Here is a 24453-nt window from a genome sequence, read left to right as displayed (position 1 = left end):
ACTCCCATTCTCCTGGTGATTGGCCCAAAGTCACCCAGCCGGCTTTCATGCCTGAGACGGGACTAGAACTCCCATTCTCCAGGTGATTGGCCTAAAGTCACCCGGCTGGCTTTCATGCCTGAGGCGGGACTAGAACTCCCATTCTCCTGGTGATTGGCCTAAAGTCACCCAGCTGGCTTTCATGCCTGAGGCGGGACTAGAACTCCCATTCTCCTGGTGATTGGCCCAAAGTCACCCAGCTGGCTTTCATGCCTATGGCGGGACTAGAACTCCCATTCTCCAGGTGATTGGCCTAAATCACCCAGCTGGCTTTCATGCCTGAGGCGGGACTAGAACTCCCATTCTCCTGGTGATTGGCCTAAATCACCCAGCTGGCTTTCATGCCTGAGGTGGGACTAGAACTCCCATTCTCCTGGTGATTGGCCCAAAGTCACCCAGCTGGCTTTCATGCCTATGGCGGGACTAGAACTCCCATTCTCCAGGTGATTGGCCCAGAGTCACCCAGCTGGCTTTCATGCCTAAGGTGGGACTAGAACTCCCATTCTCCAGGTGATTGGCCCAGAGTCACCCAGCTGGCTTTCATGCCTAAGGTGGGACTAGAACTCCCATTCTCTTGGTGATTGGCCCAAAGTCACCCACTGGATTTCATGCCTGAGGCGGGACTAGAACTCCCATTCTCCTGGTGATTGGCCCCAAGTCACCCACCTGGCTTTTGTGCCTAAGGTGGGACTAGAATTCCCATTCTCTTGGTGATTGGCCCAAAGTCACCCACTGGATTTCATGCCTAAGGCGGGACTAGAACTCCCATTCTCCTGGTGATTGGCCCAAAGTCACCCAGCTGGGTTTCATGCTTAAGGCGGGACTAGAACTCCCATTCTCCTGGTGATTGGCCCCAAGTCACCCACTGGATTTCATGCCTAAGGCGGGACTAGAACTCCCATTCTCTTGGTGATTGGCCCAAAGTCACCCACTGGATTTCATGCCTGAGGCGGGACTAGAACTCCCATTCTCCTGGTCATTGGCCCAAAGTCACCCAGCTGGCTTTCATGCTTAAGGCGGGACTAGAACTCCCATTCTCCTGGTGAGTGGCCCAAAGTCACCCACTGGATTTCATGCCTAAGGCGGGACTAGAACTCCCAGTCTCCTGGTCATTGGCCCAAAGTCACCCAGCTGGCTTTCATGCCTAAGGCGGGACTAGAACTCCCAGTCTCCTGGTCATTGGCCCAAAGTCACCCAGCTGGTTTTCATGCCTGAGGCGGGACTAGAACTCCCAGTCTCCTGGTCATTGGCCCAAAGTCACCCAGCTGGCTTTCATGCCTAAGGCGGGACTAGAACTCCCATTCTCCTGGTGATTGGACCAAGGTCTCCCAGCTGGGTTTTGTGCCTAAGGCGGGACTAGAATTCCCATTCTCCTGGTGATTGGACCAAAGTCACCCAGCTGGCTTTCATGCCTAAGGCGGAACTAGAACTCCCATTCTCCTGGTGATTGGCCCAAAGTCACCCAGCTGGGTTTTGTGCCTAAGGTGGGACTAGAACTCCCATTCTCCTGGTGATAGGCCCAAAGTCACCCAGCTGGGTTTTGTGCCTAAGGTGGGACTAGAACTCCCATTCTCCTGGTGATAGGCCCAAAGTCACCCAGCTGGGTTTTGTGCCTAAGGTGGGACTAGAACTCCCATTCTCCTGGTGATAGGCCCAAAGTCACCCAGCTGGGTTTTGTGCCTAGGGCGGGACTAGAACTCTTTATTCTCCTGGTGATTGGCCCAAAGTCACCCAGCTGGGTTTTGTGCCTAAGGCGGGACTAGAACTCCCCGTCTCCTGGTTTCTAGCCTGTTGCCTTAACCACTAGACCAAACTGACTCTGGGAAGCCAATGGGTGACTTCCTAACCCCCAATATCTAAACCCAGTTTGGCCTGGCGGTGCATCTTGTGAAATCCAAGATATGTTGGGGAGGCAACTACCGAATGCAAAGCGAATCGTCGTGGGTGAGTTCAAAAGACAAGAGAGCCAAAACGGACCCCCGGGGACCCCAGTTCAAATCCTGTTCAGTCCCGTATAATTCCGTCCCAATAATTTTTGTGGGTTGCTTTCACACAAGACGCTAAGCCAACAGACTCCCATTAGACACACTTACTCCTTCACCAGAGTTTGCAGCTGCTGCTTGAGAGATTGCTGTGCAGTCTCCAGGAGTTCCTAGGACGAAAAAAGAGCACCTTTAAGCAAGGATAGGATAGAAGAGAAGAGAAAATACAATAGGAAATAGAATAGAATAATGGAATGAAGAATAGAATAGAGCAGAATAGAAAATAGAACAGAATATTAGAATACAATAGAATAGGAAATAGAATAGAGTATTAAGATAGGATAGGATATGGTAGAATAACAGTGTTAGAAGGGACCTTGGAGGTCTTCTAGTCCAGCCCCCTGCTTAGGCAGGAAACCTTATACCACTTCAGACAAACGCCTATAGTTGAAACCAAGTTTATTTTATTTTACACCCTTATAATAAAATATAAAAAATAAATGCAGTAAAGTATCGTATATTTTATTTTACGGCATGTTTCATTCTAATTTATTGCATATTTTATTTTATTCTACTGCATATTTTTTTTGCCACAATTATTAAATTAATCCTATCCTTAATACTCCTGCTGGGAGGGTCTGTTTGATTTCTTTGAGAACCAAAAGGCCACAATACTGGAAGGCGGGGGGAATCTTTTATTGCCATTTTTGAGGCGGCTTCTTTCGGGTTTTCCATCTTGTTTACAGGGTTGGGTTTTCCTGGTGGTCTCCCATCCTCAACAGCTAGCAAAGATCGATCCACTCACCTCTTGCTGTTCCATCATTCTGCTCAAACTCTGGGAAAATTTTTCCAGGCACTCCTGGGCGGGGAAAAAAAGATAACAAATCGTCGGAGAAACATCGGAATGAGGATTATTTGGTCTAATAATCGCTTTAAACCTTTTTTTTTAATTTTGTTTTTTGTTTTGGGTCAAACTGACATAGTTTTCAAACCCGACTGGGATTTATTTTCCTCCTGGGCTGAACTACAACTCCCATCGCACGCAGGTGACAGGACATGGCGAGTTGAGCAAACAGACTTGGCATTTAGGAACTTCCGGGGCCCGGCTGATGTCGGGTGCCAGGCACTTTACACATGCTCAGAGGCAGTGTGGGGCAAGCAAGAGGAATGTTGCCCTCAAAGGGACGTTGACTTTTGCACTTGGGTCTTCCTAGATTGATCGATCTATCTATCTATCTATCTATCTATCTATCTATCTATCTATCTATCTACCTACCTACCTACCTACCTACCTATCCCTCCCTCCCTCCCTCTATCCATCTACCTATCCCTCCATTTATCCTTCCATCTATCCATCATCTATCCATCTATCCATCAATCCCATCTATCTATCTATCCCTCCATCCATCCATCTCTCCCTCCCTCCATCTACCTATTTATCCCTCCATCTATCCCTCCCTCCCTCATCTATCTGTCTATCCATCAATTCCACCTTCCTGTCTGTCTATCCCTCCCTCCCTCCCTCCCTCATATATCCATCTATCCATCCATCAATTCCACCTTCCTGTCTGTCTATCTATAGTTTATCTATATCTATCTATACATCTATTTATTTCAAGAAAAGATCTATCTCTCCCTCCTTCCATCCATCCCCATCCATCCTCCCTCTATCTATCCCTCCATCCCTCCATCTATCCCTCCATCCACCTATCTATCTCTCCATTTATCCCTCCACCTATCCATCTATCCATCCATCCATCCATCCATCCATCCATCCATCCATCCATCCATCAATTCCATCCGTCTATCTCTCCCTCCTTCCATCTATCCCTCCCTCATCTATCCATCTATCCATCCATCAATTCCATCCGTCTATCTCTCCCTCCTTCCATCTCTCCCTCCCTCATCTATCCATCTATCCATCAATTCCATCTGTCTGTCTGTCCGTCCATTCTTCAGTCTGGGGGCAAAAGGCCGTTTTGTGTGCGTGTGTTTCTCTCTCTCACATGCACAAACACACAAAATACACACACACACACACACACACACACACACACACACACACACACACAGAGGGCTGGGACACAGGAGCCACCGAGGCCAAAGGCCCAGTTTGAGGGCAACCTCCCCGGCCTCTCTCCCCACCCACCCACCCACCCAAAATCCACTTACGCCCATCAAGGTGTCCCCCGAGGAATTCTGGGACAGCTCCTGGATGCCCAAGGCGAAACTCTTGCTGTGGCTGCAGAACTGGCGCCCGATTCCAGCATGGTGCCACCCAGCTTCAACAACTGCCGGGGGAGACGGGCAGAAGTGGGTCAGAAGTGGGACATACGGACATCAGTGGGCATCTGTCCGGCTAAGCCCCCACCCACCCACCCCCACTACCACCACCACAGACCAGCCTGGCACACCCTGGGGCAGCAGTGCCCACCCGCCCAAGACAGCGCCGGCCTGCAGACAGGTGTTCCAGCAGGCAAGATCAGGGAGCAACGTGGGTTGTCCTCGACTTACAACCATTCGCTAGCGACGGTTTGAAGTTGGAGCTGGAAAAAAATGGCCCTTGCACTCTGTACACCCAGGATCAAAATCTTGGTGCTTGGCAACCAGCATGTAGTAATGGGGTGGCACCATCCCAGAGTCACGTGACTACAATTTTCCTTCCTTCCTTCCTTCCTTCCTTCCTTCCTTCCTTCCTTCCTTCCTTCCTTTCCTTTCCTTTCCTTTCCTTTCCTTTCCTTCCTTCCTTCCTTCCTGTCGATCTTCCTTCCTTCTTCCTTTCCTTCCGTCCTCCCTCCCTCCTTGTCTACCTTCTTTCCTTCTATCCTTCCTTCCTCCCTCCCCTTCTTCCTTCCTTCCCCCTCCTCTTGTCTACCTTGCTTCCTTCTATCCTCCTTTCCTTCCTTCCTTCCTTCTGCCTCCCTCCCTCCCTTCCTTGTCTCTCATCCTTCCATCTTCCGTTCCCTCCTCCCTCCTTTCCTCCCTTTCTTTCTTCTTTCCTTCCTTCCATTTGTCCACCTTCCTTCCATCATCCCTTCCTTCCTTCCTTCCTTCCTTCCATCTTCCTTCCTTCCTTCCCTCCATCCTTCCTTTTCTCTCTCTCTTTTTTCTTCCACTCTCCTTTCTTCCCTTTCTCTTCTTCCTACCTACCCAGAGGGATTCTGGGAAAACTCCTGCAGCCCTGATGCAAAACTCTCGCTGTGGCTGTGGAACTGGCGCCCGGATGGATTGCCATCCGATGCACTTTTCACTCCTTTTATTAATTCGGCTTGTCATGAGTTATTTTCTCAGGTTTGCTGAAGTCAAGATATATTAATTACATCTACTGCATTCTCACCATCTATTAAGAAACTTGCCCCATGTGAGTGGGGGAGAAAAAAGGTGATAATTGTTCTTGTCCTTTTCTATGCTGAATTCCAGGAAACCCTGACCGGCTGGGGAATTCTGGGAGCATTGAAGAAACACCTTTTTAGGATCTAAAAGGACCTAGATCACAAAGGATCTGAACAGTTCTGGGACAGATTTTGCCTTAGACAGGAAATTGCTCTCCTGCGGTGTCAGGTGGTGCAACCCAGAAGCAGCCACAGGCGTTTAAAGACCTATAAACAAAACATTTTTATTACGTTCTCCTTCCTTGTCTCCAATTCTGCAACTTCTGGATTTTTTTCCTGGGGAGGGGCGGGGGCGGAAAACACACGAACAGTTTGTAAAGTATTTGGTGCAAAACTCAGGTGTGCTCTTAAACCTGACACGGCCGTTGTCCCTTTGCCAGCGTGCAAAAACCAGGCGTGTCACCTGCTCACCTTTTCCAACTGGGTCTCCAAAATCGACACTTCTAGTTCCACGGTCTCAACAGCGGCCCTGAAAGTGGGGATTTATTTATTTATTTATTTTGGGAGAGAAAAGGAAGGAAATATGTCAGCCAGGGCGGGTCAGAAACCACTGCAAACGATATGCTGAGCGTGGACGCATGGGGATTCAAAGTGGAGTTGTGGCCACAGAGTCACAACACCCTACGCATCTTGCAATTTCCGTTCTTGCTTTGCCACGTTTTTGAACAAGCAGCCACAGAAGGCATTAAAGGTGGCGTGGCGTGGCGGGGAGCTTTTGCAACAGCTGCAACATCCCACCAGCCCCCCGGGTGGAAATTAAAATGAGTTGGGACAGATCGTCTGAATGTTGGAAATGCAAAAAAAACAACAACCAAGCAACATATAACCCTGTGTGGTGGACATGCCCTGTAGCGAGAAAAAACCGGATAAGGACAAAAAAAAAATGGTGCAAAGAAACCGAAGAAATAATTAAACAGCAAATTGAACTAAGACCGGAGAATTTTCAATTAGGTATAATAACGGGAAAATATGATAAGAAAACAGAGTAGAAGAACAAGTTAAAGAAATGATGATAGCATGAACAAAATATTTTGGTTACGCCATAGAATTGGATAAATGTCAGAAACTGTGGGACAGAAATTATAAACTGACAATATTGACAGTGCTAAGAGAATTTGTACAAAATGTACTATAGATGGCTTTTAGCGCCAGCAAAATTAGCAAAAAATGTTTAAAGAAAAATCAATTAAATGTTGGAAATGTCATCAGATACCAGGAACATATTATCATGTGGTAGACTTACACGGAAGCTAAGAGATATTGGACTAAGATACATATATGGTTGGAGAAAATGATTAAACAACACATAGATTTGAAGCCTGAAATATTTTTTGCTAGGAATGGTACCAGAAGTTTATAGTAAAGAAAAGACTTATTTCATTATACATGTTTTAACAGCATCTAGAATTGTATTTGCCCAAAACTGGAAGAGTGATAAGATGCCAATAGAAGGAAAAATAATTGAAAAAATATTTGAATGTGCAGAAATGAATAGGTTGACACTAGAAATTAAAGAAAAAGAAGAATCTGAATATTATATGATATGGGGTTTGTTTTACCAATGGATACAAAATAGAATAAACGAAAAAGGATTAGATGTAGTTATAAAATAATAAGAGGAATTAATGTAAGAGGTATATTGGATCTCATTTGTACTATGTATATGGGAATGTGATTATTATTACGTTGTAACATGAATAAGAAGAATCTTATTAATAATGCATAAGTAATTTGAAATATGTACCTAATCGACGCACGATTGAAATGGAATGGATTTTTTTGTTTGTTTATAAAAAAATAAAAAAGAAAACAGAATATGCATTGCTACATCTATTAATACACATCTAATAATACATCTAATAATAGAATTAACTTCTGCATAAAATTGGATAAAAAACAGTACGCCACTAGAGGAAAATGTGATTTAAAAAGATACTAGAGAGTATCGAGATGGATAAGTTGACCATGGAGATAAAAGATAGAGAGGAAACGGATTATTATTTGACATGGAATGCACTGTACGATTGGCTAAATAATAGATATAGAGATGAATAGAGAAGACGAGAATAGAATAATAAGGCAAAGGTTATAGTGGACAAAGATAGCTTAAGGAATATAGACAAATGTACAGATAGGTGTAAGATTTATGTAAAAGTATGTATACCGTCACGGAAGCGTTGCAATGAATGGAAATAATGTGGTATATAAGAAAAATTGTTTCGTAAAAATTATTTTTTTTCAAACAAATAAATCAAATGAGTTGATGGTCGTAGTTCTTCTGTTTCATCATCACTTCAAGCTTTCAAGAAGAGACCGGACTGCCATTTTGTCAGAAATGGTATAGGAAGGGTCTCCTGCTTAGGCGGGGGGTGGGGTGGGGGGTTGGACTAGATGACCTCTAAGGTCCCTTCCAAGTCTGCTTCTCGTTTTCAACCAAGCTGGCTACTTCAATTTGGAGATGGGACTCCATTGCCCAGAATTCCTTGCAGGAGATTCCCAAGGTACACCTCCGAGTGGCCAGGCTGGGGAAAAAACTGTGTTAAAACCATGTTTTTCAACTTCAGCGAGATGGACTTCAACTCCCAGAATTCCTCAGCCAGGAGAATCCAGTTTTCCATTATAATTATCCTGCCATCTAGTCACAATTCGTTTACTTATTTGTTTATTAATTTAGCTTAATGTAGTTATTTTTTCCACTTTCAAGATATGTCTACCGCATTCCCACTATCTACTACGAAAGTTACTCTATCAAAAAAAAAAAAAATGTGGTATTTGTTCTTGGACTATCCATGCTGAATTCCAGTAAACCCTTGTTGGCTGGGGGATTCTGGGAGCTGAAGTCCAGGCAGACTAAAGCAGGCAGGCTGAGGGATTCTGGGAGTTGAAGTCCAGGCAGACTAAAGCAGGCAGGCTGAGGGATTCTGGGAGCTGAAGTCCAGGCAGACTAAAGCAGGCAGGCTGGGGGATTCTGGGAGCTGAAGTCCAGGCAGACTAAAGCAGGCAGGCTGAGGGATTCTGGGAGTTGAAGTCCAGGCAGACTAAAGCAGGCAGGCTGAGGGATTCTGGGAGCTGAAGTCCAGGCAGACTAAAGCAGGCAGGCTGGGGGATTCTGGGAGTTGAAGTCCAGGCAAACTAAAGCAGGCAGGCTGAGGGATTCTGGGAGCTGAAGTCCAGGCAGACTAAAGCAGGCAGGCTGAGGGATTCTGGGAGTTGAAGTCCAGGCAGACTTAAGCAGGCAGGCTGGGGGATTCTGGGAGCTGAAGTCCAGGCAGACTAAAGCAGGCAGGCTGAGGGATTCTGGGAGTTGAAGTCCAGGCAGACTTAAGCAGGCAGGCTGAGGGATTCTGGGAGTTGAAGTCCAGGCAGACTAAAGCAGGCAGGCTGAGGGATTCTGGGAGCTGAAGTCCAGGCAGACTAAAGCAGGCAGGCTGGGGATTCTGGGAGTTGAAGTCCAGGCAGACTAAAGCAGGCAGGCTGGGGGATTCTGGGAGTTGAAGTCCAGGCAGAATAAAGCAGGCAGGCTGAGGGATTCTGGGAGCTGAAGTCCAGGCAGACTAAAGCAGGCAGGCTGGGGGATTCTGGGAGTTGAAGTCCAGGCAGACTTAAGCAGGCAGGCTGAGGGATTCTGGGAGTTGAAGTCCAGGCAGACTAAAGCAGGCAGGCTGGGGGATTCTGGGAGTTGAAGTCCAGGCAGACTTAAGCAGGCAGGCTGAGGGATTCTGGGAGTTGAAGTCCAGGCAGACTAAAGCAGGCAGGCTGAGGGATTCTGGGAGCTGAAGTCCAGGCAGACTAAAGCAGGCAGGCTGGGGGATTCTGGGAGCTGAAGTCCAGGCAGACTAAAGCAGGCAGGCTGGGGGATTCTGGGAGTTGAAGTCCAGGCAGACTAAAGCAGGCAGGCTGGGGGATTCTGGGAGCTGAAGTCCAGGCAGACTAAAGCAGGCAGGCTGGGGGATTCTGGGAGCTGAAGTCCAGGCAGACTAAAGCAGGCAGGCTGGGGATTCTGGGAGCTGAAGTCCAGGCAGACTAAAGCAGGCAGGCTGGGGGATTCTGGGAGCTGAAGTCCAGGCAGACTAAAGCAGGCAGGCTGGGGGATTCTGGGAGCTGAAGTCCAGGCAGACTAAAGCAGGCAGGCTGAGGGATTCTGGGAGCTGAAGTCCAGGCAGACTAAAGCAGGCAGGCTGAGGGATTCTGGGAGTTGAAGTCCAGGCAGACTAAAGCAGGCAGGCTGGGGGATTCTGGGAGTTGAAGTCCAGGCAGACTAAAGCAGGCAGGCTGAGGGATTCTGGGAGCTGAAGTCCAGGCAGACTAAAGCAGGCAGGCTGAGGGATTCTGGGAGCTGAAGTCCAGGCAGACTAAAGCAGGCAGGCTGAGGGATTCTGGGAGTTGAAGTCCAGGCAGACTAAAGCAGGCAGGCTGAGGGATTCTGGGAGCTGAAGTCCAGGCAGACTAAAGCAGGCAGGCTGGGGGATTCTGGGAGCTGAAGTCCAGGCAGACTAAAGCAGGCAGGCTGAGGGATTCTGGGAGCTGAGGTCCAGGCAGACTAAAGCAGGCAGGCTGAGGGATTCTGGGAGTTGAAGTCCAGGCAGACTAAAGCAGGCAGGCTGAGGGATTCTGGGAGCTGAAGTCCAGGCAGACTAAAGCAGGCAGGCTGAGGGATTCTGGGAGCTGAAGTCCAGGCAGACTAAAGCAGGCAGGCTGGGGGATTCTGGGAGTTGAAGTCCAGGCAGACTAAAGCAGGCAGGCTGGGGGATTCTGGGAGTTGAAGTCCAGGCAGACTAAAGCAGGCAGGCTGAGGGATTCTGGGAGCTGAAGTCCAGGCAGACTAAAGCAGGCAGGCTGGGGGATTCTGGGAGTTGAAGTCCAAGCAGACTAAAGCAGGCAGGCTGAGGGATTCTGGGAGCTGAAGTCCAGGCAGACTAAAGCAGGCAGGCTGGGGATTCTGGGAGCTGAAGTCCAGGCAGACTAAAGCAGGCAGGCTGAGGATTCTGGGAGCTGAAGTCCAGGCAGACTAAAGCAGGCAGGCTGGGGGATTCTGGGAGTTGAAGTCCAGGCAGACTAAAGCAGGCAGGCTGGGGATTCTGGGAGTTGAAGTCCAGGCAGAATAAAGCAGGCAGGCTGAGGGATTCTGGGAGCTGAAGTCCAGGCAGACTAAAGCAGGCAGGCTGGGGGATTCTGGGAGTTGAAGTCCAGGCAGACTAAAGCAGGCAGGCTGGAGGAATTCAGGAGTTGAAGTCCAGGCAGACTAAAGCAGGCAGGCTGGGGGATTCTGGGAGTTGAAGTCCAGGCAGACTAAAGCAGGCAGGCTGGGGGATTCTGGGAGTTGAAGTCCAGGCAGACTAAAGCAGGCAGGCTGAGGGATTCTGGGGAGCTGAAGTCCAGGCAGACTAAAGCAGGCAGGCTGAGGGATTCTGGGAGTTGAAGTCCAGGCAGACTAAAGCAGGCAGGCTGAGGGATTCTGGGAGTTGAAGTCCAGGCAGACTAAAGCAGGCAGGCTGAGGGATTCTGGGAGCTGAAGTCCAGGCAGACTAAAGCAGGCAGGCTGGGGATTCTGGGAGCTGAAGTCCAGGCAGACTAAAGCAGGCAGGCTGGGGGATTCTGGGAGCTGAAGTCCAGGCAGACTAAAGCAGGCAGGCTGAGGGATTCTGGGAGTTGAAGTCCAGGCAGACTAAAGCAGGCAGGCTGAGGGATTCTGGGAGCTGAAGTCCAGGCAGACTAAAGCAGGCAGGCTGGGGGATTCTGGGAGTTGAAGTCCAGGCAGACTAATGCAGGCAGGCTGAGGATTCTGGGAGTTGAAGTCCAGGCAGACTAAAGCAGGCAGGCTGAGGGATTCTGGGAGCTGAAGTCCAGGCAGACTAAAGCAGGCAGGCTGAGGATTCTGGGAGCTGAAGTCCAGGCAGACTAAAGCAGGCAGGCTGGGGGATTCTGGGAGCTGAAGTCCAGGCAAACTAATGCAGGCAGGCTGAGGGATTCTGGGAGTTGAAGTCCAGGCAGACTAAAGCAGGCAGGCTGGGGGATTCTGGGAGCTGAAGTCCAGGCAGACTAAAGCAGGCAGGCTGGGGGATTCTGGGAGCTGAAGTCCAGGCAGACTAAAGCAGGCAGGCTGGGGATTCTGGGAGTTGAAGTCCAGGCAGACTTAAGCAGGCAGGCTGAGGGATTCTGGGAGTTGAAGTCCAGGCAGACTAAAGCAGGCAGGCTGAGGGATTCTGGGAGCTGAGTCCAGGCAGACTAAAGCAGGCAGGCTGGGGGATTCTGGGAGCTGAAGTCCAGGCAGACTAAAGCAGGCAGGCTGGGGATTCTGGGAGTTGAAGTCCAGGCAGACTAAAGCAGGCAGGCTGGGGATTCTGGGAGCTGAAGTCCAGGCAGACTAAAGCAGGCAGGCTGGGGGATTCTGGGAGCTGAAGTCCAGGCAGACTAAAGCAGGCAGGCTGGGGGATTCTGGGAGCTGAAGTCCAGGCAGACTAAAGCAGGCAGGCTGGGGATTCTGGGAGCTGAAGTCCAGGCAGACTAAAGCAGGCAGGCTGGGGGATTCTGGGAGCTGAAGTCCAGGCAGACTAAAGCAGGCAGGCTGAGGGATTCTGGGAGCTGAAGTCCAGGCAGACTAAAGCAGGCAGGCTGAGGGATTCTGGGAGTTGAAGTCCAGGCAGACTAAAGCAGGCAGGCTGGGGATTCTGGGAGTTGAAGTCCAGGCAGACTAAAGCAGGCAGGCTGAGGGATTCTGGGAGCTGAAGTCCAGGCAGACTAAAGCAGGCAGGCTGAGGGATTCTGGGAGCTGAAGTCCAGGCAGACTAAAGCAGGCAGGCTGAGGGATTCTGGGAGTTGAAGTCCAGGCAGACTAAAGCAGGCAGGCTGAGGGATTCTGGGAGCTGAAGTCCAGGCAGACTAAAGCAGGCAGGCTGGGGGATTCTGGGAGCTGAAGTCCAGGCAGACTAAAGCAGGCAGGCTGAGGGATTCTGGGAGCTGAGGTCCAGGCAGACTAAAGCAGGCAGGCTGAGGGATTCTGGGAGTTGAAGTCCAGGCAGACTAAAGCAGGCAGGCTGAGGGATTCTGGGAGCTGAAGTCCAGGCAGACTAAAGCAGGCAGGCTGAGGGATTCTGGGAGCTGAAGTCCAGGCAGACTAAAGCAGGCAGGCTGGGGATTCTGGGAGTTGAAGTCCAGGCAGACTAAAGCAGGCAGGCTGGGGATTCTGGGAGTTGAAGTCCAGGCAGACTAAAGCAGGCAGGCTGAGGGATTCTGGGAGCTGAAGTCCAGGCAGACTAAAGCAGGCAGGCTGGGGGATTCTGGGAGTTGAAGTCCAAGCAGACTAAAGCAGGCAGGCTGAGGGATTCTGGGAGCTGAAGTCCAGGCAGACTAAAGCAGGCAGGCTGGGGGATTCTGGGAGCTGAAGTCCAGGCAGACTAAAGCAGGCAGGCTGAGGGATTCTGGGAGTTGAAGTCCAGGCAGACTAAAGCAGGCAGGCTGAGGGATTCTGGGAGCTGAAGTCCAGGCAGACTAAAGCAGGCAGGCTGGGGGATTCTGGGAGCTGAAGTCCAGGCAGACTAAAGCAGGCAGGCTGGGGATTCTGGGAGTTGAAGTCCAGGCAGACTAAAGCAGGCAGGCTGAGGGATTCTGGGAGCTGAAGTCCAGGCAGACTAAAAGCAGGCAGGCTGAGGGATTCTGGGAGCTGAAGTCCAGGCAGACTAAAGCAGGCAGGCTGAGGGATTCTGGGAGCTGAAGTCCAGGCAGACTAAAGCAGGCAGGCTGGGGGATTCTGGGAGCTGAAGTCCAGGCAGACTAAAGCAGGCAGGCTGGGGGATTCTGGGAGCTGAAGTCCAGGCAGACTAAAGCAGGCAGGCTGAGGGATTCTGGGAGCTGAAGTCCAGGCAGACTAAAGCAGGCAGGCTGAGGGATTCTGGGAGCTGAAGTCCAGGCAGACTAAAGCAGGCAGGCTGGGGATTCTGGGAGCTGAAGTCCAAGCAGACTAAAGCAGGCAGGCTGAGGATTCTGGAAGTTGAAGTCCAGGCAGACTAAAGCAGGCAGGCTGAGGGATTCTGGGAGTTGAAGTCCAGGCAGACTAAAGCAGGCAGGCTGAGGGATTCTGGGAGCTGAAGTCCAGGCAGACTAAAGCAGGCAGGCTGAGGGATTCTGGGAGCTGAAGTCCAGGCAGACTAAAGCAGGCAGGCTGGGGGATTCTGGGAGCTGAAGTCCAGGCAGACTAAAGCAGGCAGGCTGGGGGATTCTGGGAGTTGAAGTCCACCCCTCTTAAACTTGTTGAAGTTGAGAAACATCGTGTTGGAGTTACATTGCAGCTGACCCTTGAGTGACCAGCCCAGCCTATGAGGAATTGCAATTTCCCAATTAGAACAATTAACCAGTGGAACTGCCTGCCACCAGACAACTGCGGGTGCTCCAACTCTGGAGGTTTTGAAGAGCAGATTGGACAGCTGCCTGTCTGGAACGGGATAGGGTCTCAGGGGGTTGGATTACCAGACCTCTGAGGTCCCTTCTGTAGAACGCTCCGAAGTTGGAGAGGGCATTCTGGGAAATTTAAAGCAAACCGCCCCCCGTCCCTTTTTAAGTCGGTGCAGAATTTCTATCCCCATGGAAACCGAAGATTGTGATGTGCCAAGGATGCACCCTTTGTGCAAGCGGCGTTTTTTCAAGTTGGAAACACACACACCACAGCCATCTGCTCCGTTGCGGTCGCCTCACAATTTCCTGCCTCCGTCAGTGGTTGGAAACCATTTCCCTCCACCGTTGCCCAGAAACCCTCCCCATCCCAGCGCGCAACAACACAACTTGTGAGGCCCCGTGAAACCTTGAAAGCAGCGACAAAATGAGGGGGGGGTGGGGGTGGGAAACTGGCGTAGATAACAGATAACCAGAGTCGGAAGGGGACCTTGTAGGTCATCTAGTCCAACCCCCCCACCCAAGCAGGAGACCCTACACCCTGTTTCTGACCAATGGCAGTCCAGCCTCTTCTTGAAAGTCTCAAGCGACGGCGCTCCCACAGCTCCCGACTACCTACGCAAGGTCTCCTGTCTTGAGCAGGGGGGGTTGGACTAGACGACCTCTAAGGTCCCTTTCCGCCCCCCCAGCCAGTGCAGTCATGACAAGAAGCAAAGGGTCTCTTCTCTCTCTCCAACTTGGCCCTTTCTAAACCAGTCGGGGTTCATCGGCCGTGGTCCTACCTTAGCCAGGCTACAATCGGGCTGCTGTGGAGGATGGGATTTGTAGGTCTAGCGACATTTGGGAAGGCAGAGGTCCTAAGCCTCTTGCCAAGGACTGCCTTCCCAATATTGGTAGGCTTTGAACTACAAGTCCCATCATGTTGGGGGCCTATCTGAGCAGAGGGGGTTTCCTTGCAGGCGTTTCATGACCCAACTAGGGAATGTCTTCAGGGCTAGAAGGGAGTGTGCGAAAGAGGAGGAGGAGGAGGAGGAAGAGGAGGAGGAGGAAGAGGAGAAGAAGAGAAGAGGAGGAGGAGGAGGAGGAGGAGGGAGGAGGAGGAGGAGGAGGAGGAGGGAGGAGGAGGAGGAGGAGGGGAAGAAGAAGAAGAAGAAGAGAAGAGGAGGAGGAGGAGGAGGAGGAGGAGGAGGAGGAGGAGGAGGAGGAGGAGGAGGGAGGAGGAGGAGGAGGAGGAGGAGGAGGAGAGGAGGAAGAGGAGGAGAAGAGGAAGAAGAAGAAGAGAAGAGGAGGAGGAGGTGGAAGAGGAGAAGAAGAAGAGAAGAAGAGGAGGAGAAGAGGAAGAAGAACAAGAGAAGAGGAAGAGGAGGAGGAAGAGGAGAAGAAGAAGAGAAGAAGAGGAGGAGGAGGAGAAGAGGAGGAGGAGGAAGAGGAGGATGACTGGTGGTTCTTTCAGGTTGGTGCAGACGTTTCATTACCCATATTGGTGATGGCATCAGTGCTAGGAGGGGTGTGAGTGTGCAGAGGGGGGAGGAGGAGGAGGAGAAAGAGGAGGAGGAGGAGGAAAGGGAGGGAGGGAAAGAGACTATGAGGCCTTTGGCGCTCTCTGACTTCCATGGTTTTAATTCCAGACCTTTTATGACCCAATCGGAGAACGTCATCAGTGCTAGAAGGGAGGTGGGTTTGCAGAGGGGGACAGGGGGAGAGGGGGAGGAGGGGAGGGGAGGAGAAAAAGGACTGTGGGGTCTCTCAGCTTCTTCGTTTTCCTTGCGGACGTTTCATGGCCCAACTTGGGAACATCACCAGTTCTAGCGGGAGGGGGTGTTTGCTCTCTACTTCTATCCCATCCTCCACAGCATCCCAGCTAGCTGAACCTGGCCCTTTTCAGCCAAGATGGCTGCCTGTCATCCCTCCCTCCCCCCCCACGGGGGCCACGTCTGAAAATCAGAATCAAGAAAGAGAAGTGAAGTGAAGCCACATCCGGAGAGAAATTGAACCCAAAACTGCAGGAAATGCTAAGAAAAAGAGAGAGAGAGAAGAAAAAAAATACCCTCCTGCAAAAACGAAAAAGCAGACTCACGCATAGGTGTGTGGGGGGAAAACCCTGTACCCCCAAACAAGAGGGGGTGCACACACACACACCCCGGTGAGCTTGGCAGGACATGGAAACGCTGAGAGAGAGAAAATCTGGCAGGAGGAACAACGTGGGGAAAAAATACGACTTCTGGAAACGATTTCTCACATCCTTGGCAAACTTTGGGACGGAAATATGTTGCTTTTTTTCCGGCCTTGGCATGGCGGGGGGTGGCTCACCCAGCTTCCCTCACCCATCATCCCCTGCCCAATGCAGCTCAGCTGCTTCCTGGCAGGGGAGGATGGGCCCTGGAGCGCGCCTCAACCGAAGGAGGGGGAGATTTCTTCCTCCCCTTTAAGAAGCCCACAAACTAGTCATGATGGCTACGAAACCGGTCAGGAAATGGTGTAGTACGGTCTCCTGCTTGGGCAGGGGATTGGACTAGATGACCTTCGAGGTCCCCTTCCAACTCTGATTATCTGTTATCTGAAACAGCCGGTCTCCATCCCTTGGGGATGCAGGAGTGGAAGTGGAAAATGTTGGGATAATCATTTTGTCTGAAGCGGTGTAGGGTTTCCTGCCGAGGCAGGGGGGTTGGACTAGATGACCTCCAAGGTCCCTTCCAACTGTTCTATTCTATTCTAAAAACTGAAGCTTATCCTCATGTAAAATACAGGCAGTCCTTGACTTACAACGGCTCGTTTAGTGACTGAAGTTGCACCGAACAAAGGGACTTTGGGGGGACGTTTTTCACCCTTACGACCGTTATAGCCTCATTCAGATGCCTGGCCACCGACTCACAGTTATGACTGTCGTAAGTCGAGGACCACCTGGTGCAAATCAAAATAGAGCAGGGAAATAAAGGATTAAAAAAAAAGAGGGAAGGATACAAAAGGGAAAGAAAGAAAAAGTTGATTTCCAACTTTTCTTCGCTGCAATAAAAGCCCAAACGAGATTAAAACCTCAATTTTTTTTCCTATATATTTTTTTTCCACGTTTATAGCAGAAATGAGTCATTTTTTGGAAACCGCCGGATAATCTGATCCACATATTCAAAATTCACATTTCCACCCTCTGTTTCAAACACAAAAGTCCCAGAACCAGACGGGACTGTGATTAAAACAGATTACGGGGTGATCCTCTATTTACAGCCGTTCATTCAGCGAAGGATACGACAGCTCGGGGGGCGGGCGGGCGGGAAACAAGTTACGACCATTCTTTACACTTACAACCTTGGATGCGTCCACCTGGTTCCACGATCCAAAATTCAGATGCTCGGCAGCGGACTGCTGGTCCATATAACCGCTTAAACTGAGTTGGAAGGGACGTGTAAGGTCATTTAGTCCAACCCTCCGCCCAAGCAGACCCTACATCGTTTTTGACAGAGGGCAGTCCAAGTCTCTCCTTGGAAGCCTCCAGGGATGAAGCTCCCACAACCTCCATCGACAACAAGTTCCTTCATTAAGAGATTAATAGAGCCGGAAGGGACCTTGTAGGTCATCTAGCCGAACCCCCTGCCTAACCAGGAGAACCTACACCATTTTTGACTATTTACGACGGGGGCAGCATCCCCTTTTGCGACCTGGAGTCAAATGGGGGAAGCTGGATTCGCTTAACAACCGTGTGACTCACTTAAGCAATGGCATTGAGAAAGGTTCTGTCAATGGGGCCAAAAAAAAAAAAAAAAAAAATCCACTTGGAACCGACTTCTCGCTTTAGCGACAGAAACATTGGGCACCCACGATGGTCATTAAGTCGAGGACCGCCTGTCATTTGTCTATCTCCATCCTTTCCCCCTGTTCGGGGCTCCATTCTTCCGTTCTTGTGAAAACTGACCTACACAAAACGGGGAGGTTGCAACAGGGAAGATGGGGGCAGAATTCAGCCAGAGTTCTGAGTAGTTGTGTTTGTGTGTGGGTGTGCGTGTGACAGGAAGCCACAGGCCATTCTGCAAGCGGGGCCAGTAACAAGCAAGCTCATTTCTCACCCACCCGCAGACCAGTCCGGTTTTTCCGGCCTCGCTGTGGCCATCAATACGTTTCTTTTGCAAAGGAGAAATTAAAACAAAAAAAAAAAACAACCCAGTTTGCACGGCAAGCCAGCCCAGGGTGGAAAACCATGGTTTGTGTGTGCCTCCAAACCAACCCAGCCGATTCTCACGCTCAAAAAACAACAACCCTGTGCTTAACTGAGTTTTTGCACACGTTGACAACAGGGCTGGTCAAAAGAGATGGCTTGGATGCTTTTGGTGTGTGTGTGTGTGTGTGTGTGTGTGTGTGTGTGTGTGTGTGTGCGTGTCTTTTCTTTTATTTTCTTTTTTTTAAAAATGTTTTATTATTCGATCGGAATGTAAAATGCAGAAGAAAGCTGGCGAGAAGAGCAAGGAAAAAAAAAAGGGGGGGAGAGAAAAAGGGATAGGAGAAAAATAGGATCGGAAAAAGTGACTTCTGATCCTTTTTAGCATCACAAAAGGTAATAATCGAGGAACAGAGCTGGGAGGGACCTTGGAGGTCTTCTAGTCCAGCCCACCCCTTTAGGAAGAAGACCCTATACCATTTCAGCCAGAATAGAGCTGGGAGGGACCTTGGTGTGTGTGTGTGTGTGTGTGTGTGTGTGTGTGTGTAATAGAGAGAGGGAGGGAGGGACGGGGGGGGGAGAGAGAATTTGTCCCTTGCGCCCCCCTCCCCCCAATTAACACCAGTGCCTGCCCTCCCAGCTGCACCCACTTTGCAGGTGGAAATTGGGGGTGAGATAGGAAAGAGGAATTGGGTAGGGGGCCTCTAAGAAGACAGCCCACCCACCCAATAGAGAGAGGATCCCCTCCCCTCCCCCCCCCCAGCCAAACCGGGGCAGGGTTGCATAACTCAGCTCTACAAACTCAGGGGGGGTCTGACAGGTCCCCCCCACCTCCCCGGACCCCTGGCAGAGGGAAGATATAGGGGTGGGAAAGGCGGGGAGGGGGCTGCCCTTTAGAAGCCGGGGTCGAGACAGGAAGGTGGTCCCCAAGCCAAGGGAAAAGAGGGGGGATAGAGGGGAGGAGATGGGGAAGGGCCAGAGAAATAGGGGGGAGGGGGAGAGGAGAGGGGAGATGGGGCAGATAGGGAGGAAGTAGAGGGGGGTCGGGGAGAGATGAGGGGGCGGGGGAGGTAAAGGGAAGATGAGGGAGGGGAGAGAAATGGGGGATTGGAGATATAGGGGGTGGGGGGAGGTAGAGGGGGGAGGTGGGGGGATGGGAAAACGGGGGAGAGAAATAGGGGAGGGAGAGACAGGGGAGAAGGGGTCGTTGCCCCCTTTCCTCCCACCGCCCCGCCCACCTCGGGCTGCAGAAACCTGGAAGGGAGGGGGCGGGCAGGCGAGCGGCGCCCCCTGCCCTCTTCCCGCCCGGCCAGGCAGGCGGAGCACCGGGTGGTGCCCGCTCCCTCCGCCTGCCACCGCCTGGCACCGACGCGCGCCTCCCACCTGAAGCGGGGCGAGTCCTTCAGCCCTTCCTCCAAGCGCAGCGTGACCGTCATCCTGCCGGGGGGCTGCCGGGGGTCGGCGGCGGCGGCGGCGGCTGCTCCGGCGCGGCCAGAGGCGAGGCGGTAGAAGCGGCTGCTGGTGGTGGTGCTGCCGCCGCCGCCGCCGCGGTGCCCGCTCCGCCCCGGGGAGGAGTTGCGAGCGGCGCCCCGTCCGGCTGGGCCAGCCCCGCAGAGGCGGCCGGGGGGAAAGAGGCGGCCGAGGGCGACCCCTGCCGGGCAGAAGGAGGGAGCCCTCGGGTGGCGGGGAGGGGCTGTCCTTGCACGCGCACCGGACACGCACAGAAGCCCACGAACACACAAGCCCACAAACACTTCAAACACACAAGCACGGAAGCCCACAAACCCACAAGCACACAAGCAAACAAACACAAACACACAAGCACAGAAGCCCACACACAAGCACACCCACAAGTACACAAGCACACAAACACACAAGCACACAAACACACAAGCACACAGGCACACAAATACACACACAAGAACACAAGCACACAAAAACACAACTACTCAAACACAAACACAAGCACAGAAGCCCACAAACCCATAAGCACACAATCACACAAGCACACACACAAGTACACAAGATAGAAACACACAAGCACACAAGCACATAAATACACACACACACAAGTACACAAGTACACAAGCACAGAAACACAGGCACACAAGCACACAAGCACAAACGCACACAAACACACAATCACACAAGCACACAAGCCCAGAAACACATAAGCACACAAGCACACACGCACACAAACACACAAGCACAGAAACACAGAAACACATAAGCACACAAGCACGCAAGCACACAAGCACACAAACATAAGCACACACAAGCATGGAAGCTCACAAACACACAAGCCCACAAACACTTCAAACACACAAGCACGGAAGCTCACAAACACACAAGCCCACAAACACTTCAAACACACAAGCACGGAAGCCCACAAGCACACAAGCAAACAAACACAAACACACAAGCACAGAAGGCCACACACAAGCACACCCACAAGTACACAAGCACACAAACACACAAGCACACAAACACACAAGCACACAGGCACACAAATACACACACAAGAACACAAGCACACAAAAACACAACTACTCAAACACAAACACAAGCACAGAAGCCCACAAACCCATAAGCACACAATCACACAAGCACACACACAAGTACACAAGATAGAAACACACAAGCACACAAGCACATAAATACACACACACACAAGTACACAAGTACACAAGCACAGAAACACAGGCACACAAGCACACAAGCACAAACGCACACAAACACACAATCACACAATCACACAAGCACACAAGCCCAGAAACACATAAGCACACAAGCACACAAGCACACACGCACACAAACATAAGCACACAAGCACACAAACACACAAGCACACAAGCACAAACACACAAGCACATACATAACCACAAAAGCACACACACAGGCAAACACAAGCCCACAAACACACAAAAGCAAGCACACAAGCACCGAAGCCCACAAACACTCAAGCACAGAAACACACAAGCACACAAGCACATAAATACACACACACACAAGCACACAAGCACAGAAACATACAAGCACACAAGCACACAAGCACACAAGCACAAATGCACACAAACACACAAGCATACAAGCATACAAGCACAGAAACACACAAGCACACAAGCACACAAGCACACAAAAATACGCACACAAGCACACAAACACACAAGCACGAACACAAACACACAAGCACATACATAACCGAACAAGCACACACCCAAACAGGCAAACACAAGCCCACAAACACATACAAGCAAGCACAGAAGCCCACAAGCCCTCAAGCACACAAGCAAATGCACAAGCCAGCCTGTGGACCGTTCCCACGTGCAGCTCCCGGGTTAGAGGCGTGGGGGAAACCTGCCTCCCCTCTCCTTCCCCAACGGGCTTTTCCCCCTCCGGCCAAACCTGCCTCTCACCTGGCCGGCAGGTAGGAGCCTCTTGCTTCGCCTTTAATCTTAAGCCCCTGAAGCGCTTCTTCCCATCGCTCTCCAGGCCTTTGAAGCCCCGTGGGGAGCGTGGGAAATTGCGTGGGAAAGGGGTTCAAAAAAGGGTTACCCACCCAAAAGAAAGTTGCGTCCAGAGCGTTGGCCTAGTGGTGGATCTCTCGCCTGACAATCAGGAGGCTTGTGAGTTCGATCCTAGGTAGAGACTAATATTGGGAATAATGGGCTGTCCTGCTGGAGCAGGGGGTTGGAGTAGATGACCTCCAAGGTTCCTTCCAATTTTATTGTTCTTGTTCCCTCGCTCCAAATGCCCACTCGGGGGAAACAGGGGGAATGGCCATGGGATTTCCTCATGGTCTCCTTTCCAAACGTCAATCTTAGGTTGTTTTTTTCCCCCTGGGTCACAGGTGCAAAACTCATAAGTGGCCTTGCTGGGATTTCCGGCTCATGCAGAGTGCTTTTCTCTCCCCCAGGAATTTGTTCAAAAGTATTTAACATTTATTATGGACGAACATAAAAATAATATCTTGAACTATTGATGAAATAAATAATGAACGATTCTAATTCAATATGAATATGTGTCTGTTTGCTACGTGTAACAAATACGATTTAAAATTACTTTATTTGTATTCAAATGCATGCCATGCAGAATAGGGTGACTGACATAAAAATAACGGATTGAAATATGGAATAATCAAATCACAAAGGATTATAAGTTGAACAAGCAAATCATGGAAGATTTTTCATTGAACGTAAATGTTTTATATATTATTTATTTTATTTTATTTATTTGATTTGTCAATTGTTTACAAGATAAGTATAAGTGTATATATAGTTATGAATACATGAAATGGGTACATATAAGAAAAATAAAAGAAAAATTAAAAAAACAATTGGACAGGAACGGTAGGCACGTTGGTGCGCTTATGCACGCCCCCTACAGACCTCTTAGGAAAGGGGTGAGGTCAATAGTAGACAGTCCAAGGTTAAAGTTTTTGGGGTTTGGGGAAGAAACCTCAGTCGGGTAGAGTATTCCAGACATTGACCACTCTATTATTGCTGAAGTCGTATTTCCTGCAATCAAGTTTGGTGCGGTTAACCTTGAGTTTGTATCTATTGTGTGCTCTTGTGTTGTTATGGTCGAAGCTGAAGTATTCACTGACAGGCAGGACATTGCAATGTATGATTTTATATACCATGCTTAAGTCAGACCGAAGACGGGCGTAATTCAAGGTTTTCTAGTTCTAGAATTTCAAGTCTGGTGGCATAAGGTATTCTACAACGAGTAGAGGAGTGGAGAACTCTTCTTGTGAAATATTTCTGGACTTTCTCAATTGTGCTAATATCAGATACGTAATGTGGGTTCCAGACTGATGAGCTGTATTCGAGTATTGGTCTAGCAAATGTTTTGTATGCTCTAGTTAGTAGTGTGATATTACCAGAGAAAAAGCTACGTAGGATTAGGTTAACAACTCTTAATGCCTTTTTGGCTATGTAGTTGCAGTGGGCTCTAGCCCTTAGATCATTAGAGATGAGTTACTCCAAGGTCCTTGACGGAGCTTGGATCATCAATAGAACAGAACAGAACAGAAAAGAATAGAACAGAATAGAATAGAAAAGAATAGAAAAGAACAGAAAAGAATAGAACAGAAAAGAAAAGAACAGAACAGAAAAGAACAGAATAGAAAAGAATAGAACAGAACAGAAAAGAATAGAACAGAACGGAATGGAACAGAAAAGAATAGAATAGAACAGAAAAGAATAGAACAGAATGGGAATGGAAAGGAATGGAATGGAATGGAATAGAAAAGAAAAGAAAAGAACGGAACAGAAAAGAATGGAACAGAAAAGAAAAGAATAGAACAAAACAGAAAAGAACAGAACGGAACGGAACAGAACAGAACAGAACAGAATGGGAATGGAATAGAATAGAAAAGAAAAGAAAAGAAAAGAAAAGAAAAGAAAAGAAAAGAAAAGAAAAGAAAAGAAAAGAAAAGAAAAGAAAAGAAAAGAAAAAAAAGAAAAGAAAAGAACGGAACAGAAAAGAACAGAACAGAACAGAAAAGAATAGAACAGAATAGAATAGAAAAGAATAGAAAAGAACAGAAAAGAATAGAACAGAAAAGAAAAGAACAGAACAGAAAAGAACAGAATAGAAAAGAATAGAACAGAACAGAAAAGAATAGAACAGAACGGAATGGAACAGAAAAGAATAGAATAGAACAGAAAAGAATAGAACAGAACGGAATGGAACAGAAAAGAATAGAATAGAACAGAAAAGAATAGAACAGAATGGGAATGGAAAGGAATGGAATGGAATGGAATAGAAAAGAAAAGAAAAGAACGGAACAGAAAAGAATGGAACAGAAAAGAAAAGAATAGAACAAAACAGAAAAGAACAGAACGGAACGGAACAGAACAGAACAGAACAGAATGGGAATGGAATAGAATAGAATAGAATAGAAAAGAAAAGAAAAGAAAAGAAAAGAAAAGAAAAGAAAAGAAAAGAAAAGAAAAGAAAAGAAAAGAAAAGAACGGAACAGAAAAGAACAGAACAGAACAGAAAAGAATAGAACAGAACAGAACGGAATAGAAAAGAATAGAATAGAATAGAATAGAATAGAATAGAATAGAATAGAATGGGAATGGAAAGGAATGGAATGGAATGGAATGGAATGGAAAAGAAAAGAAAAGAAAAGAACGGAACAGAAAAGAATGGAACAGAAAAGAAAAGAATAGAACAGAACAAAAAGAATAGAACAGAACAGAACGGAACAGAAAAGAATAGAATAGAACAGAAAAGAATAGAAAAGAAGAGAACAGAACAGAATAGAACAGAACAGAAAAGTATAGAATAGAGTAGAGTAGAGTAGAATAGAATAGAACAGAAAAGAATGAAACAGAATGGAATAGAATAGAATAGAATAGAATAGAATAGAATAGAAAAGAATAGAATAGAATGGGAATGGAAAGGAATGGAATGGAATAGAAAAGAAAAGAACAGAACAGAAAAGAATGGAACAGAAAAGAATAGAACAGAAAAGAATAGAATAGAATAGAATAGA

At 49.0% G+C, this 24453-nt stretch overlaps 1 protein-coding gene across 1 annotated transcript in view; it reads right to left on the bottom strand.

Annotated features, from left to right (window-relative positions):
• The window catches only part of LOC113429429 (arf-GAP with coiled-coil, ANK repeat and PH domain-containing protein 1-like), a 38866-nt gene extending 19400 nt beyond the window's left edge, over positions 1-19466 (bottom strand). Inside the window, 6 exon segments of the mRNA XM_087947410.1 lie at positions 2133-2191; positions 2827-2880; positions 4194-4282; positions 4285-4312; positions 5825-5882; positions 19329-19466. Of these exon segments, the coding sequence (XP_087803536.1) occupies positions 2133-2191; positions 2827-2880; positions 4194-4282; positions 4285-4312; positions 5825-5882; positions 19329-19381 (341 nt within the window). The 5' untranslated portion in view covers positions 19382-19466.
• Positions 19467-24453: the final 4987 nt, after the last annotated feature.

The sequence above is a fragment of the Notechis scutatus genome, chromosome Z, assembly GCF_049901735.1.
Source record: "Notechis scutatus isolate UNSWTSFEM ecotype Mainland chromosome Z, rNotScu1.2, whole genome shotgun sequence".
NCBI lineage: Eukaryota > Metazoa > Chordata > Lepidosauria > Squamata > Elapidae > Notechis > Notechis scutatus.
The sequence above is the reverse complement of the archived record's forward strand: the minus strand, read 5'-3'. Positions and strand labels throughout refer to the sequence as shown.